Genomic DNA, 14,789 nt, shown 5'->3' with positions numbered 1-14,789 from the left:
GTGTGGGCTATGACGGACCTTTTAAGAAACTTTCAAGTTGCTAAGAAGTTCCGCAGGGATCTTTTAAGATACTTAAAAGTTGCTAAGAAGTTCCGCTGCGAACTTGATCGGAACTTTGTTGTGGCCTTGTTTCAGCTTTACCTAAAGTTCCTAAAAAGTGCTTAGGGATGTTTTTTGGAACTTTTTTTGAACTTCAAGAGCCTGAAGTTCCTATAGCTGCTAAAGTAGCGAGAAAGTTGTGTTGGAACTTTATATGCACTTTATGGAACATTAAAGCGGGGTTTGTCGTTGAATGTGGATCTTTTGGTTGCTTGGAGTACTATCGAAACTTTATTTGAAATTCATGGAACATGAAAGTTCTGTCAGAACTTTACCCGAACTTTATTAAACTTGAAAATGAGTTTTATCGTTGAATGCGGAACTTTTGATTACTTGGGTAGTCGAAATCACCGAAAGTATTCTCGCTCAATTCTCATTTGTTCCGATTAATTCGATGTTAACCACATATTTTCGATTTACAAATCATATGTTTAAGCTTTTGGTTCTGTTCTGCTCAAAGACATACGAGACTACATAAAAATATAAACTGATTATGAATTGTGCATACGACTGAAAATCAAAATGACTGCGCATGCGACTGAAAATCACTAGACTTCCTATGTCGCTAATGTTAATTTTGACGTTGGACTTCACGTGTACCACACGCGCGTTCCGGTTTGGTGGGCGCGCGGCAATAACATAAATTTTAAACTTTCATTTCATTTACTATAAATCATTTCCGCACTCGCCCTATTCAGATAACTCTTCTGAAAACTTGTGAGTTTGACAGAACCACCAGAACCAAATTATTGGGGTACACTTGCAATATACTGGTCAAGTTGCCCCCGGGTTGGGAGCTTGTTTACAAGGTATTAGAATTTGAAACGACAGATCGAAAATTTTCGTTGTCTTCTTTCAGATTGTGGTCAAATCTATTTGCGTTGACAGCACAGTCGAAAAATTGTCTTTTCAATGATTAACAGTTTCTTATGGGAATTTTCAGTGGATACTACAAAGGCCGGTATGTTTCACGCACAGTCTGACGTTTGCTTATGGATTTTCCCAAATATTTAACACGTGAACGCAAATTTGTCCACTTTCTTCTTCCTTATGTCTTCCGTGATTTGGCAACGTAGAACTTCAGCCCCGGTATCTGCTTTGCGTCTGCCTTGATGTAGGTTTCGTCATCCATAACCACACACATCGGTTTCGTTAACCACTCTCAATACAGCTTCTTTGCGCGGGATTTGGCCGCCGTGTTTTGTTGATCACGCTGGTTCGGTGCCTTCCGGACCCTGAATACACGAAGCCCAGCTCGTTTCATGATTTGCTGAACGAACCAGGCGGAACACTTTGCCTTCAGAGAAGCGTCGAGAATCGAAAGGTTCGGATTACGCTTGAAATATTCCAACACCTTCCGGGCCTTCACAGGGTCAGCTGTCTTCAATTTTCTTCCACTTCCAACCCGCCGCTCGGTCGTCTGGTACTCCTTAAACGATTTAACCACTCGAGACACAGTTGTATGGGTGATTCCCAGTTGTCTTCCGATCCATCTCATGGTCGCAGTCGGATTTTCCATGACGGCGCACAAAATTCTCCGGCGATTTTCTTCTTGTTTCGATGACATCTCAATAACCACTGAAACGATTGTTATGAAATTTTGCACATGTAAACAATTTACTCCAAACTAGTTATACCCAGATTTGCATCAATTTTTACCCACGGATAAAAAAAGTTACACACGGATAAAAATGGTGCATTTTTTCGAGTACAAGCCTTACTTGCCAAACATTGCAATTCGATGTGGAAGAAATCATATCAAAGCACGATTAAATCAATAGCAAATCACTTCATTTTAGATTGTATTGCACATCGTTGTTGAACTCGAAATGTCAAGCATACTGATATTAAAAATCTATCACTTAAAGTTTAACTAATTTATCCTTGGATTTCATGTTTGCTGTAATGTAAATGGGTGTAAATAAATATATTGGCTTGTTCATACTGCAAGCCTTGTTATATGTTATTCAGAATATGACCATAGAACATGTAGCATTTTACTACCCAGATCACATGTTTCCAAGTGATATTGAGCTCAGTATTTTTGGGCCCTCGTGTTGTTTCAAGAGAGGAAGCAGACGCTTCTGTAGACACTCCTTGAGGTAGATTTCCCCGTTTACAGTCCCGGTAGTCACGAACACCGTACTCCGTTTGCCACATGAGCAGTTCGCTTGCCAAACCATGTATTTATTGGCAAACTTTGAAAGTTTCTGCTTCCTTACTTCCTCCGGAACATCAAACTTGTGCTGTGAAAAACAGTAGCCATGGAAGCTGCCGGAAGTCCGCCTTGACGTAAGTCTCATCATCCATGATGAGACAATGAGGCTTCGTTAGCATCTGGGTGTACAGTTTCCGGGCCCGTGACTTTCCCACCGTATTTTGCCGTTCGTCACGATTTGGAGCCTTCTGCACTTTGTACGTATGCAGTCCCTCCCGGTCCTTGGCTCTATGAACGAAAGCTTGGACAGATTCAATTTTTTGGCCACAGCATTGGGATTCCGCTTAAACGCTTTCACGACACGCTTGTGATCCTGATCACTAATAGAACATCCATTCTGACCGTATTTCTCCTTCCGTTCGATGCTCAGAGTTTCTTAGTAACGTTTAATCACACGACTCACCGTTGAATGCACGATTTCGAGTTGTTTTCCGATGTCCCGATGAGAGAGTTGAGGATTTTTCAGGTGCTTGCGCAAAATCAATTCGCAACGTTGCTTTTCGGGTGACGCCATTTTTTCTAACTTTCGAAAAACTGACAGCGATCAAAATACAGTGTAAACAATACACTCTAAACTACTTCCATCCAAATTTTCAAGAGAAAATACCCAATGGGTAATTTTCTACAGCGTTTTTTTTTCGTGATGCAATTTGATGTAATTTCTCTATCAAAATTCTTTGCAAAGTTCAGAATTCTCCTTTATTTTCCGTAGTAATTCCATTTATGAATAGCATAATATACTCCACCGGCTTCCTTTGATGCTCTCAATTTAATTCGAAATTAAAAGAATTTCACTAAAATTTCTCTAAAACATGCTAAATTTCTACAATGATTTATTATATTTTACACGGTCAACTAAACTTCTACAAACTTTGCTACAATTTCTTCAAAATTTGCTGATCTTCTGCAAAACGTTCGTTGGAATACTCCGTTTAATTCCTTTGGAGTTTTCATTAAAATTTTCATCGAGTTCTCATCAGAATTATCCTGGAATTCTACTTACATCTGCCTTGGAATTCTGCTTAGAACATTTATACTTAGATTTCTTTCATTTCATTAGAACTTGAATTTTCCTCATCATTCTCATGTAATGTCAGATCTTCCTTGGTGTTCTTTTAGTCCAGAAATTTACCTAAAATTATCCGTATGATTCGCACTCAATTTTCCTTAACATTTCCCAAGTGTTTTTTTTTCTTCTTATATTCATTTGAAAACATGGTTAGAACTCTTTTGAAATGCTCCTAGAATTCGCTTCAGGATTATTTAGGGATTTTCGGTTCACACGTAGTTACTTTCCCTTTGATAGTATGATTCAGAATTCAGTTGATTCCCCTCATGTAATTTCCTAGGGATTTACTTTAGGCTTCACAAGGAATCAGGAGATTCTAAGAACAGCCTTCGAAGCAACAATTAGAATTTTCTTTGAGTTTGCTCATTGCTTTAGATTTATCTCTTAATTACCTTCATGTACGTATATATTTTTTTTAATTATCTCGATTACTTTTTCGAATGGACGTATCAACTATTGTAAACAATGCATTTGACCGTCGATTTGGCGTAGCTGGTAGCTCGCACACGCTTACTAACATGACTAGCAGGTAGGGGAAAATGAAAAAGTAATCGAGTTATCTTCGAAATTGTTTTGATCAAGCCAACAATAAAGTTTTTTTTCTCTTAAGCTGTGTCCCAATTCTATGGTGGAATGGTGCAATGGAAATATTTACCTTTTTTGACAAAACCAAGGTAATCATGACGATTATTGAAAACAATTTGAATAATGAAAAGAGACCTACTGCTGTCATGATTACCTGAGATTTGTCAAATAATGTAAATATTTACACCGATTGCATCGAAGAATGGGCGAGTTAAATTTAACTCGTGATCAAAAGTGACAGATGGAAAGTTATCGAGTAACCCTGCTATCCGAGCGTGGTTATTTCTGACAGACTAGAAGTTAAATTTTGGCAAGCGTGGCTGAGTTCTGTTTGAAAACCGATCGATCGATAAGACCGCGATTTTCGAACATTGAAAATAACTTTCGAAATGTCACTTTTAACCACGAGTTAAATTTAACTAGGCAATTGACAAATCCAAGTTTCAATCGGCCACCGTGGCGCTGCAATCGCAGCGGTGATAAGTCCGAAATAATGTGTCAAACTGAATACATTTTTGAAATTTCAACCAAAAAACTATTATTTTGTATTTATTCTAGCGAGTTTCTGTGGGAGTCAAAACATGATCCGAGCAAAAAAGTAGTACTCGTAATAATGGTATATAATTCTGAACTTTATCGTGCTTTGTTTCGAAAATATCTTCCAAATAAACAAACATCATCCAGATCACCCGATTCGTCCACCGACTAAATCTATTGCCACTTAAAAATTAATTTCAGTCGGTGTATTAATCAGCAGATTAAATCGTTTTTCGTCTGGTGCTACACCGAGCAATCGGCCTATTTAATAATTTTTCGTCGATGGATTTAGTCGGCCAACTTTGTCTGCTGTTTAATCGGCAGATGATTTCAAACCTTAACATGTTTTCTGTAATTTAACTGTCTTCAAGTAGCTTTTTATTTAGGAACAATGCATTACAAAATAATTTTATGCATTTTGTACAAGGTTCATCCATGCTGACAAGAAATTTGCATGAAATTACATTGAAATTAAACAATTTTGCAAACAATCAATGAAATTGTCAAGGGCTGTCACAGACTTATCACCGTCGGTTAGTGCTTATTCCTGCCACCAGGCGCGCAGGAGTTTAAGTTGGCTTTCTCAATTGGCCTTAATTCAATAACTACGAAAAATGTCCTAGGGTAAATGTCGGTTTCGGCACCCACTGACTGTTTTCGGCAATAACAATTTGTACGGTAATTTCACTGTATTGTCTGAATAAAACACTTCGTTAAATGTATTCAGAGGATTCCTTAGACTTTTAGCTTCCATCTGATAAGGGTTTTTGCAAAAGCCATACGCATTTTTACAGTTTTTTCTTGAAATGAAACACACGCACTAAAAAAAATGCTGCTGATTTCGATTCGCCGATAATAGAATACCACATTAACAAACGATTCAAATGGACAAGTTGCCGAAGAAAAAGAGGCTGCCGACAATAGTTACAATCACTTGAGAAGTTTGCCCAGTTTTGGGCAATTAATCATTTTGTACGAACCAACCTAAAGAAATTAATCAGGGACTTTGTCGTTCAGTTTTTTCCCGGAAATTATTGTTAAACAAGCTACAATTAAATAAAAATAATTTTTCCCCATACAACTTTACCTGCTTTACTACCAGTCCCAGAGAGCCAAAAAAATTCAAATTTAAGAGAGAAATTCTCTCTCAAAAGCTCAATCTCTCAACATGCCATGTATTTTGTTGACACTCGATTTGTGATTTCCCTTTCACAGATTATAAAATAGAGTACCTGCCACTACAAAACATGTCTGGTACCTCTATATATGCATTTGCTTTAACATTTGAGTCCCTCCTCTTTTACATATTCTGCGCAGAAGATACTTTATGCCCCGCCCCATACATAAAATTCGGCGGGAAATTCTGTGAGGGGTGAGCTATTTTGTGTGCAGAATGTGTAAAAAAGGAGGGACTTCGAATAATAATCTAAATGCATATATAGAGGTACCAGACAGGTTTTGCACTGCAGTGTCCTCTGTGAACAATTATAGGAAAACAGATTGTGTCTAGTTTCCGATAGATGTCACCGCAAACAGCAGCTGTGACATCTGATGGAACGTGAATGCAGAAGCTTGACAAAATGATTAATTCTATCGATTGGAATTGATAAAGCAGCTCAGGCAGCAGCTAAATGAAAACAATCAAACCTGGCAAAGGTGAGCGTAGCATAGAGAAAAAAAGCCCATAGAATCGTGGACACTGTTTAAAAAAATCTGACGCCTGAATCTTCAATTAAGAACGAGGGGGACGACTCTATCTTCGATGCAGGAAAGATTTTTTTTGGTGTGTTTAGCTGTGCGCACCTTGAATAGATAGAAGGAAGATTGATGACGGTTCTGAAGATTTCCTGATGATGCGCGATGCAAGTAGATGCGATAAATGAAAGAAGATTTTTCCGTAGATTGATTTGCTAGTGTGAGATTTTTTGAGCATCCAGAATTGAGATTTAGATGTGACGCCACCCTCGATTAAGAATCATAATAATTTGCCTAAGCATGGTTACACTTATTTAAAGCCCTGCATTTTTGATTTTTTTTTTGTTTCTTAGTATATGGTTAAATTAATTCGCAGTATTTTATTGCGTCCCTCAGTCTACGACCGAAAATCGTAAGTCACACTCAAAATTGCATTAATAATTGCATTGTCCAATTTATGTTTGTCTATTTACACTCAATTTGTATTCATGATGTATAAACGGCTTGAAACGATCCATATGGCTGAAAATCATTGGAATTTTTGCACTGAATTTATGTCTCAAATAAATATTAAATTAAGTGCCAGATTGCTCTCCATCTCGACTAAAAAGACCTTCCTCCTTTCTTCCTCCCCATTCATCCAGGTATACAAATAGGTTAGATAAGTACAGTCGAATACCACCACCGTTGCCATGGTCCGATCTGACCGACCAGTTCGGGGGCCTTTGCTTAACGCCTGCTTTCCGGGGGCCTCCGTCACACCTGCTCAACTCGTACCGCTTCCCGAACATCCCGGTCAAGCACTTTGCCGAGCAGCTCACCCGGATGGATATGGAACTGTTCAAGCGGCTCATTCCGCACCAGTGTCTCGGGGCCATCTGGTCCAACAGGGACAAGCACGAGGCCAGCACGGTGCTGGCGACTGTTACCCAGTTCAATGCCGTCTCGTTTCGGGTTATTTCCAGCATACTGATCGAACCGCGGCTGAAACCGCAGGTTGGTATTCTTTTTTGTTTTGCTTAGATGATCCATTTCTGACCCATGTTTTATTGCGTTTTCCAGGAACGGGCCCTCCTCATATCAACCTGGATCGACATCGCCCAGGAATTGCGGTTACTGAAGAACTTCTCCTCGCTAAAGGCGATCATCTCCGGGCTGCAATCGAATGCCGTCTATCGGCTATCGAAAACGTGGGCGGCGTTGCCGCGGGAAAAGCTGGAACTCTACACCGAGCTAGCGCGGATATTCTCCGAAGATAACAACGCTTGGGCTCAGCGGGAGGTGCTGATGCGAGAGGGTACGGCCAAATTTGCCGACACGGTTGGAGAAAACGATCGGCACCTACAGAAAGTCTTTCAGAAGCAAAACACCTTGATCAGTCACGGAACCATCCCGTACCTGGGGACGTTCCTGACGGATCTAACCATGATTCATGCTGCCATTCCGGACACCCTGGTGGATGGGTTGATCAACTTCGACAAGCGCAGGAAGGAGTTTGAGGTGCTGGCGCAGATAAAGTTGCTTCAGGGTGCTGCCAATACGTATCATCTACCAGAGGATGCGCTGTTTGATCGGTGGTTCGCTTCGCTGCTGGTGCTGGACGAGCGGGAATCACACACGTTGAGCTGCCAGCTGGAAGCCCCGCCGGAATCGAACAAACGGCCTAGTCATCAAGGGCACAAGAAAAGCGATTCGATTGCGTCGAACAGCAGTAGCGGGGCTGGTTCCCAGTTCTACTGCGACATCAACAATGTATCCAATGCGAGGTTAGTTGGCAACTCGTGTCTTCATGATTAAACTTTGCATTCTAAAATTCTTCATTTAATTTCAGCTACAGTTCTCGAAATAACTCCCTGGACCGGGATGTGACTCCACCGAACGCGTCAATTCTGTCAGCGGCTAGCAGTGTCTCGTCTCTCTCGATGGAATCCACCACCTCCAGTAGTCAGAAGTCGAACCACCTCAACGGAAGTGCCCTGATCCGGACACCGCAGTCCAACAGGGTGAACCATACCAATTCCAATTCGGCTAGCAAAAACGGGCACGACACTCCCATCATCAACGGACAGCTGAAGGAGGACTCGCCGCTGAAGAAGGGATCACCCGATTTCTACATCATCAAGGTTACCTACGAGACGGAACAGGTCGAACTGGACGGGATTGTGCTGTACAAAAGTATTATGCTCGGCAATAACGAGCGAACGCCGCAGGTCATCCGGAATGCGATGCTGAAGCTCGGCCTCGAGGGCGATCCGGACAAGTATACGCTGTCGCAGGTTCTGCCGGACAAGGAACTGCTCCTACCGAACAATGCCAACGTGTACTACGCCGTCAACACGGCGTACAATTTGAACTTTATTCTTAGGCCAAAAAAAGATCCGGACAGTGGGCGGTAAGATTGGCTGAATTGTCGAGTACCAAATGTTGTTGTAAATATATTTATTCTTAATTGAGGGAGCCTATTTCCCACCCGTAACGCTGCTACTCTGAAACTCCCAAACCGGACGAATCTCTTATCAGCAATGTGGCTGATATTAACGGGATAATATTTAAGGAAAAGTTGTACAGCAATTGTGGCAAACTGTGTACCAAGTAGATTATACAATGAACGTTTTTAGCCGCGACATCGGATGAGATAAGTTTTATAGAAATGCACCCCATTACGATTAACAAACAGCAGCAATTAACCATGTGGGCTGTTGAGCACACTAAACCAGAAAACAAAATTACTTATGAAGGAAATTGAGTAACGGAAGAGCTTTTCGGTGAAGAAGTCGAGAATTTTTTTTTTCTCTATCGAAAGGAATTGTTGGCAACTGAAGTGATTTAGCTATTATCAAATTGTGTACTGTACAGAACGGAACCAAGCAGTATCCATCACTAGAGACTAGATTTACGTATACTAAAAGGAAACAAATATTGGAAATATAATTCCACACGGTAAATTGAGTTGGTTCTGGCCGTCGGTGAAGTAAGGTTTCAGTAGAACAGAAAAGAAAGCATTGACTTATGTTGGGCGTTTTTTGACAGCAAAATGACAAAAGAGAGAGCATTACAATCCTTAGGATACAACTCTGTCGACGACTGTTTAATTTTATTTCTACAAAATATCTAAATATGACAAAAAGCACAGAGAACATACGTCCAGCTTCTGTCGGAAACTTAAGTAAACTTTTATTAAAGTAGCTGGTGACATGGTCGGTACGTGGCGATGGCATCTTTTGATTTGCTTTAAAAATTTGCCAATAAGGCCCATTTGGCGCTTCCGTTGAAAATTGCCACTAGGCACTAACGACACTCATGGTGGTAAGCTCCAACCGGTATTATCCTTGGATTAAATCCCGATCAAGACTGCGCGGCTGCTTTGCTACCGACACTAGACTTAATCAACACGACTCTAAGTAAACACTGTGCATATCAGGGGTTTTCTATTCGTTCTAACACTGTCGTTTTGTTAATTTGAACACATGTTGTTCCTCCATTGTGTGTACTGCTAAGCCGGAATTTGGATTTCTCTGTTTGCTATCATTCTTGTGTTCTGCAATCCGCACCTCCAACATTCTCTTCGTCTGTCCCATGTACGCCTTAACATCATCTGTTCCACACGGTATGGAGTACGTCACATTTGTCTGCTTCTCCCAGGTGGTATTGGGTCCTTCATCTTGCTGAATATTTTGTGTTTGAATTTATGTTGTGGCCGGGAAGCTAAAACCACACCATTCCTTTTGACGTAGGATTACGTCTTTCGGCAACATATTGAGGGGTACAATTTAAAAAAAAACTAAAACTAAACGACCACGTTACGAAGAGTGGTCAGGTTTTGAACACTTATAACTCTGTATATAGGGGGGGGGGGGGTGAGGTAGCTCATCGATTCTTCCGGTTCGCCTCCTAGCATCGTGCTATAAGGTACCAGGCGATAACCAGGGTAGTTGATCGATAGGTCGATGACGTCATTTCGTTGGCGTCTGCAATGGGAAATTCTCATAGCAGGCGTTGACGATGGGACGTTGTCGAGTTTTTGAATAGCAACTATCGTGGTAACTCACCGATTACCTGTCGATCTGCCAAATTTGGAAAGACGTCTGCATTGAATTGTCTCATATAATAATATTCCGCCCACTATATCACAAGAAATTGCGAGTAGCTGAGTGGAATGGAGATAAGTTAAGCATTGAGTACAGGACCAAGTCTCCCCTGGGTGGTGCCAGAAGATGAGCGCAATAGAATCATCAACTTGCCATAAGGCACGGAATGAGACTATTGCATGGCTGGGTAGTCAAAGTCTTCCATTCGTTAGTAATTTCAGGTGGATTAGAGCAGGTTTAGGTTTAGGGTGGGCGTTGGCCAGATTTGGATTTTTCAGATGTAATCCTGGATAGGACCCTGTCATTGAACGTCGCGTGAAAGTGGAACTTAATGAAGGCCTAAGTACTTTTTCGTAGTTTTTAGTTTTCGGATTTGAAAGATCGTCGGTTACAGTGACCTGCTTACTGAGCAGAAAAATGCGGTCCCAGGTCCTTACATATCAAAGAGATTTATGGTAAAATCGCTTGTGTATCGTGTATTTTGCGAAACACGTTGTTGTCGTTGGTTCCGGGTTTGAATGGATACAAAAATTTGAGCAATGGTATTATGTGATATGACGGGCTCGGTGGCCTTAGAGCAACCGTTTTTGCTTACTGAGCAGAACATCATGAGTCTAATCTCAGGCCCTGCCACATTCAAGATTCGTCAATCGTTTTATTTGTTAATATGACTACATGGTAATAACAGCAACTCGGTGATTAAAAAGGTGCTCGTCTGCCTAGTGGCAAACGTTTTTGCTTACTGAGCAGAAGACCGTGGGTTTAGTCCCAAGCTCCTTCGCGTTATATGATCTTTAGGACATCAATTCAGCTTATCGTTTACCAAAACGAACCCTGCTGCAAACCCAGCCCTCTTATCCAACATCCCAGTGATTCCTCGTGGAAGTGCAGAGGTGTTCTCGGCTTCCATCATAGCGAGTGTCATGTCAACACAATCCTTCCCATTCCTTTCTTGACCTGTGTTCGGGCGCGGCCGTCGCTGGTATTGCCTAATTTAAGATCACCAGTTTTTACACATTGAGGATGATTGCTAGTCCCAAGCATCGTCTATTGGTTCTCTGTGTAATTACAGCTGATCTGGCAATAACAGAGTAGCAACCGTGGGCAGTCAATCAAGCTCAAGCTCAAGCTCAAGCTTATAACTCTGTCAATAGCGGATTGATTTTAGTTCTAAACAAGCCAATCGATTGGAAATTTTTCTACAGATCTGTTAAAATTATGACTTTATCAATTTAGTAAAGGTCACTATTGAAAATTGTACGAATGTGCAACTGTAGCTATGATAATAAAAAATATCACCGTTTGCTTGCGAAAAGCTTTTCCCTAACACAGATTTCAAAATCGAATTCCATCCGGTCTCTTCTTCTTCTTCATTCCTTTATTTAACGTCGGTCATTGTTTCGCAATCTAGTGCCAATCACCGACGGACATCGATTGCCATCCATTGACGGCAATCGAATGTGTAGGAAAGCAGCTTCCACAACTGCGTAGGATATCGCACCCATTCAACACACATGGGCCGGGACCAACGGCTTTACTTCCCTTCCGAAGGAAGACGTGACCAGAGATTTTAATGCCTCAGAAAAATCCCACCGACCTCGGCTGGGGTTGAACCCAGACCCATTGGGGTGTTAGAAAGCAGTCACGCTTACCACTACACCACCGGCGCCGGCCCATCTCGTCTCGCCGAACGATTCATTCAATGTTTATTCAATCACCGCGTGTGGTGAGTGGTGGTGTCCGATCGTCATCAGCAGCAGCAGCAGCAGCAGTGCTTTGGTGCGTGGCGTTGTACATTTTTCTCCAGTACACAACGAAAGTTACCCGCAAGCAACTAGCCATCAAGGCTGCCCCCGATTCACCGAAGAAGAAGGAATAAGCCGCACCGCTAGTGATCGGATTCAGTTGCTTGTCGTGAGTCGCTGAAGGCCATTTATGCCAAGCGCGTTACACTCGTGACTCGGGGCCTCATAGCCTAGTCAGTAAAGGCACGGTATTACCAAGCCGGAGGCGGCGGGTTCGATTCCTAGTCCGGTCGAGGGAATCTTTCGGATTGGAATTTTTCTCGACTTCCCTGGGCATAGAGTATCATTGTGCTTGCCACACAATATACAAATTCATGCATTGGTATTGCATTGGTAATATGCGCTAAGCAATAAGCTTGAAATGAGAACAAGAAGAAGAAAAAGCGTTACACTCGTTTCAAACAACATACAGCTCACAAGCCTCTTCCGTGTTGAACACCCTTATAACTCAACATTACTCAACCATCACGACAAAACTTTTAATTTCAGGACCACCATAATATATTGTTTTTTAAGAGTTAATTTTCATTGAACGTTCGTTCGTCTAGCTGCCAATCACATCATCCCAAAGCTGATAATATACCCAGCAACGAAACGTTTGTGGTCAAATGCGTAACACATGACCTTGTCAATTGACCACACCTTGCTCAATTTTTCGCTCAGACATATGGGGCTGTTACATCTTTTTGAGGTTGATCCGAAACGCCATCTGTTTCCAATGTGTTAAGGGTTGAACACAATGATAGCGGCATAGCGGCAATTGCAAATTTTTCAAATCCGTTTGACAACCCACAATGGGCGCGTTGCGGCAAAAGCGGCATTGTACTAAAACGCTTTTTTTTATTTTGGAAAAACGCGGTGCGGTTGAGCGGCAGCCTGAGAAGTGCTCAAAATTTTCAGTTGTATTTTTGTAATTTTAAGTTATAAAAGACGTGAACCAAATAATCATCCGAGGTCTTAGTATGTAATCAGTACCATGCATCCGGACATATTTCGGGTGCCCCGGGGAACTGGTCAGATTCTTCTTGAAGCAACACCCAAATGAGACTCATCAAATTGCATGATAATTCAAAAATATGATCATTGGTGGCCATATTAAGTACTTTCCCATGGCAACTCTGTTCGCTTATTGTGCAAGTTTAGTATCATCGGCTCTCAAATTTTTCGGAAATTCACTATAAAAGTGCCTCCTACACGGATAGAAATCTCCTTATACCTTTTGGCAAATTTCTATTGCTGATTATTCATAAAATGTATAAGTCAAGTAATAAGCAGACGCCTTGCAAAAAGTTAATGAAGATCATGTGTCAAATGAAATGTATAAGCGGTCACACATACCTTTTATGCATTCTTATAGGACCTATGTGGTTTGTCTTATGGAATCTATAAGGCTGATGCTTTGGCAAAAATGTATAAGTGAAACACATGAATAAAATAATTGATTTTCGTTTCGTGTATATTTGTGAGTGATTAGTGCAAACATCAAGAAAGTGCTAAGGATTAAAACTTTGTACGTGAGTAGACAGAGTTTTGCAAAATATCTACTTAAATAAGTAGTTTTTATTCACTCCCAGTGGCTCATCGGGAGAAACAATACATGTGTGCAGTGTGTGGAATAAATAAAGCCCATCTTGCATACAAGTTATGTTAACCTTTATGCAAAAAGTGAGGTTAGGTGAACAATAACAAATCACAACATTGATTTATAGTGATAAAAATTGAGTGGTGAATACAATAAAAGTCCCACAAGTGAAGTTATTCATAGTTTTTGTCAGGCTGTCGCTTTCGACACGGTCAACTTTGTGTAGATCAATCCCACCACTTGTTACCGTTCAATAAACAACCCACAGCTGGACGGCTTTTGACATCGTTTTGTAATTTTACTGTCTGGTTCACTTCCATTGACCATCGAGTGTGCCGGGGTATCGAACAAGTGAAAACAAAACACTCACAATATCGGTAGCGTGTATGCGCCACACACAAGGCAAAAAAATGCAAACTATGGGGGAGAGTGGGGACAAACGACTCTTGCGGGAAAATAAATAAATAAATTGGTTTTATGTTTTCTTGTTTTGTTTTGTGTGTCATGATTATTTTATAAATATTAATAACTATTTTATTGAAAAAAATTAAACAACATTTCAATTATTATGGCTTAATCTATATGAATTGCTTCCTTGAAAAACAAAAATTTGTTTTTAAGGCTTAGCATCGTAAACTTGTTTTCTTTTTCTTTTTTTTTTGTGTTCTTAGCAACAGTATGAGTGGATTAGAGATGGAAAATAATAGAGAAGGGGAAGTAGAGGAATTGCGACTTCAAAGCAAATCCATCGAGGATGTTCTTTCCTGTTCTTCGTCCATCCTAAACACTGATAATGATGGTACTGGTAAGGATGATGACTACGATGATGACGACGACTACGAAGATGGCATCAATGTAACCCTATTGTCATCCCCACCATCAACAATACTCTCCAAGAAACCGGAGGAGACGTTCAATGCTTCTTTTCATAAGAAAGAGGGAACAAAAGGGAAAAAACTAAGTGGAGCTGGTCAAAAACTGTTGGAAAGTGGGCATAGTCGAGCAGAAGCTTTCAGTTTGGCTAAAAACCCACTTACACCATCAGATCCATACAAACGACCGCGAAACTCGGACCTGAATGGGTCAAATACAAGTGGCAATCCAACACCCG

At 41.0% G+C, this 14,789-nt stretch overlaps 1 protein-coding gene across 5 annotated transcripts in view; it reads left to right on the top strand.

The window, feature by feature from the left end:
* Positions 1-9,152, top strand: part of Rgl (Ral guanine nucleotide dissociation stimulator-like) — a 173,948-nt gene extending 164,796 nt beyond the window's left edge. For all 5 annotated transcript variants that reach the window (XM_065219620.1, XM_065219619.1, XM_065219618.1 and 2 more), the window contains 3 exons: positions 6,848-7,199; positions 7,266-7,969; positions 8,035-9,152. In XM_065219620.1, the coding sequence (XP_065075692.1) occupies positions 6,848-7,199; positions 7,266-7,969; positions 8,035-8,599 (1,621 nt within the window). In that variant the 3' untranslated portion in view covers positions 8,600-9,152. The remainder of the gene's footprint in view (positions 1-6,847; positions 7,200-7,265; positions 7,970-8,034) is intronic.
* The last annotated feature ends 5,637 nt before the right edge of the window (positions 9,153-14,789 follow it).

The sequence above is a fragment of the Ochlerotatus camptorhynchus genome, unplaced genomic scaffold (genome assembly GCF_037179485.1).
Source record: "Ochlerotatus camptorhynchus isolate MF236.1 unplaced genomic scaffold, CSIRO-AGI_Acam_v1.1 ptg000107l, whole genome shotgun sequence".
Lineage (NCBI taxonomy): Eukaryota > Metazoa > Arthropoda > Insecta > Diptera > Culicidae > Ochlerotatus > Ochlerotatus camptorhynchus.
Note: the sequence above shows the minus strand (reverse complement) of the source record. Positions and strands in the feature narration are given on the sequence as shown.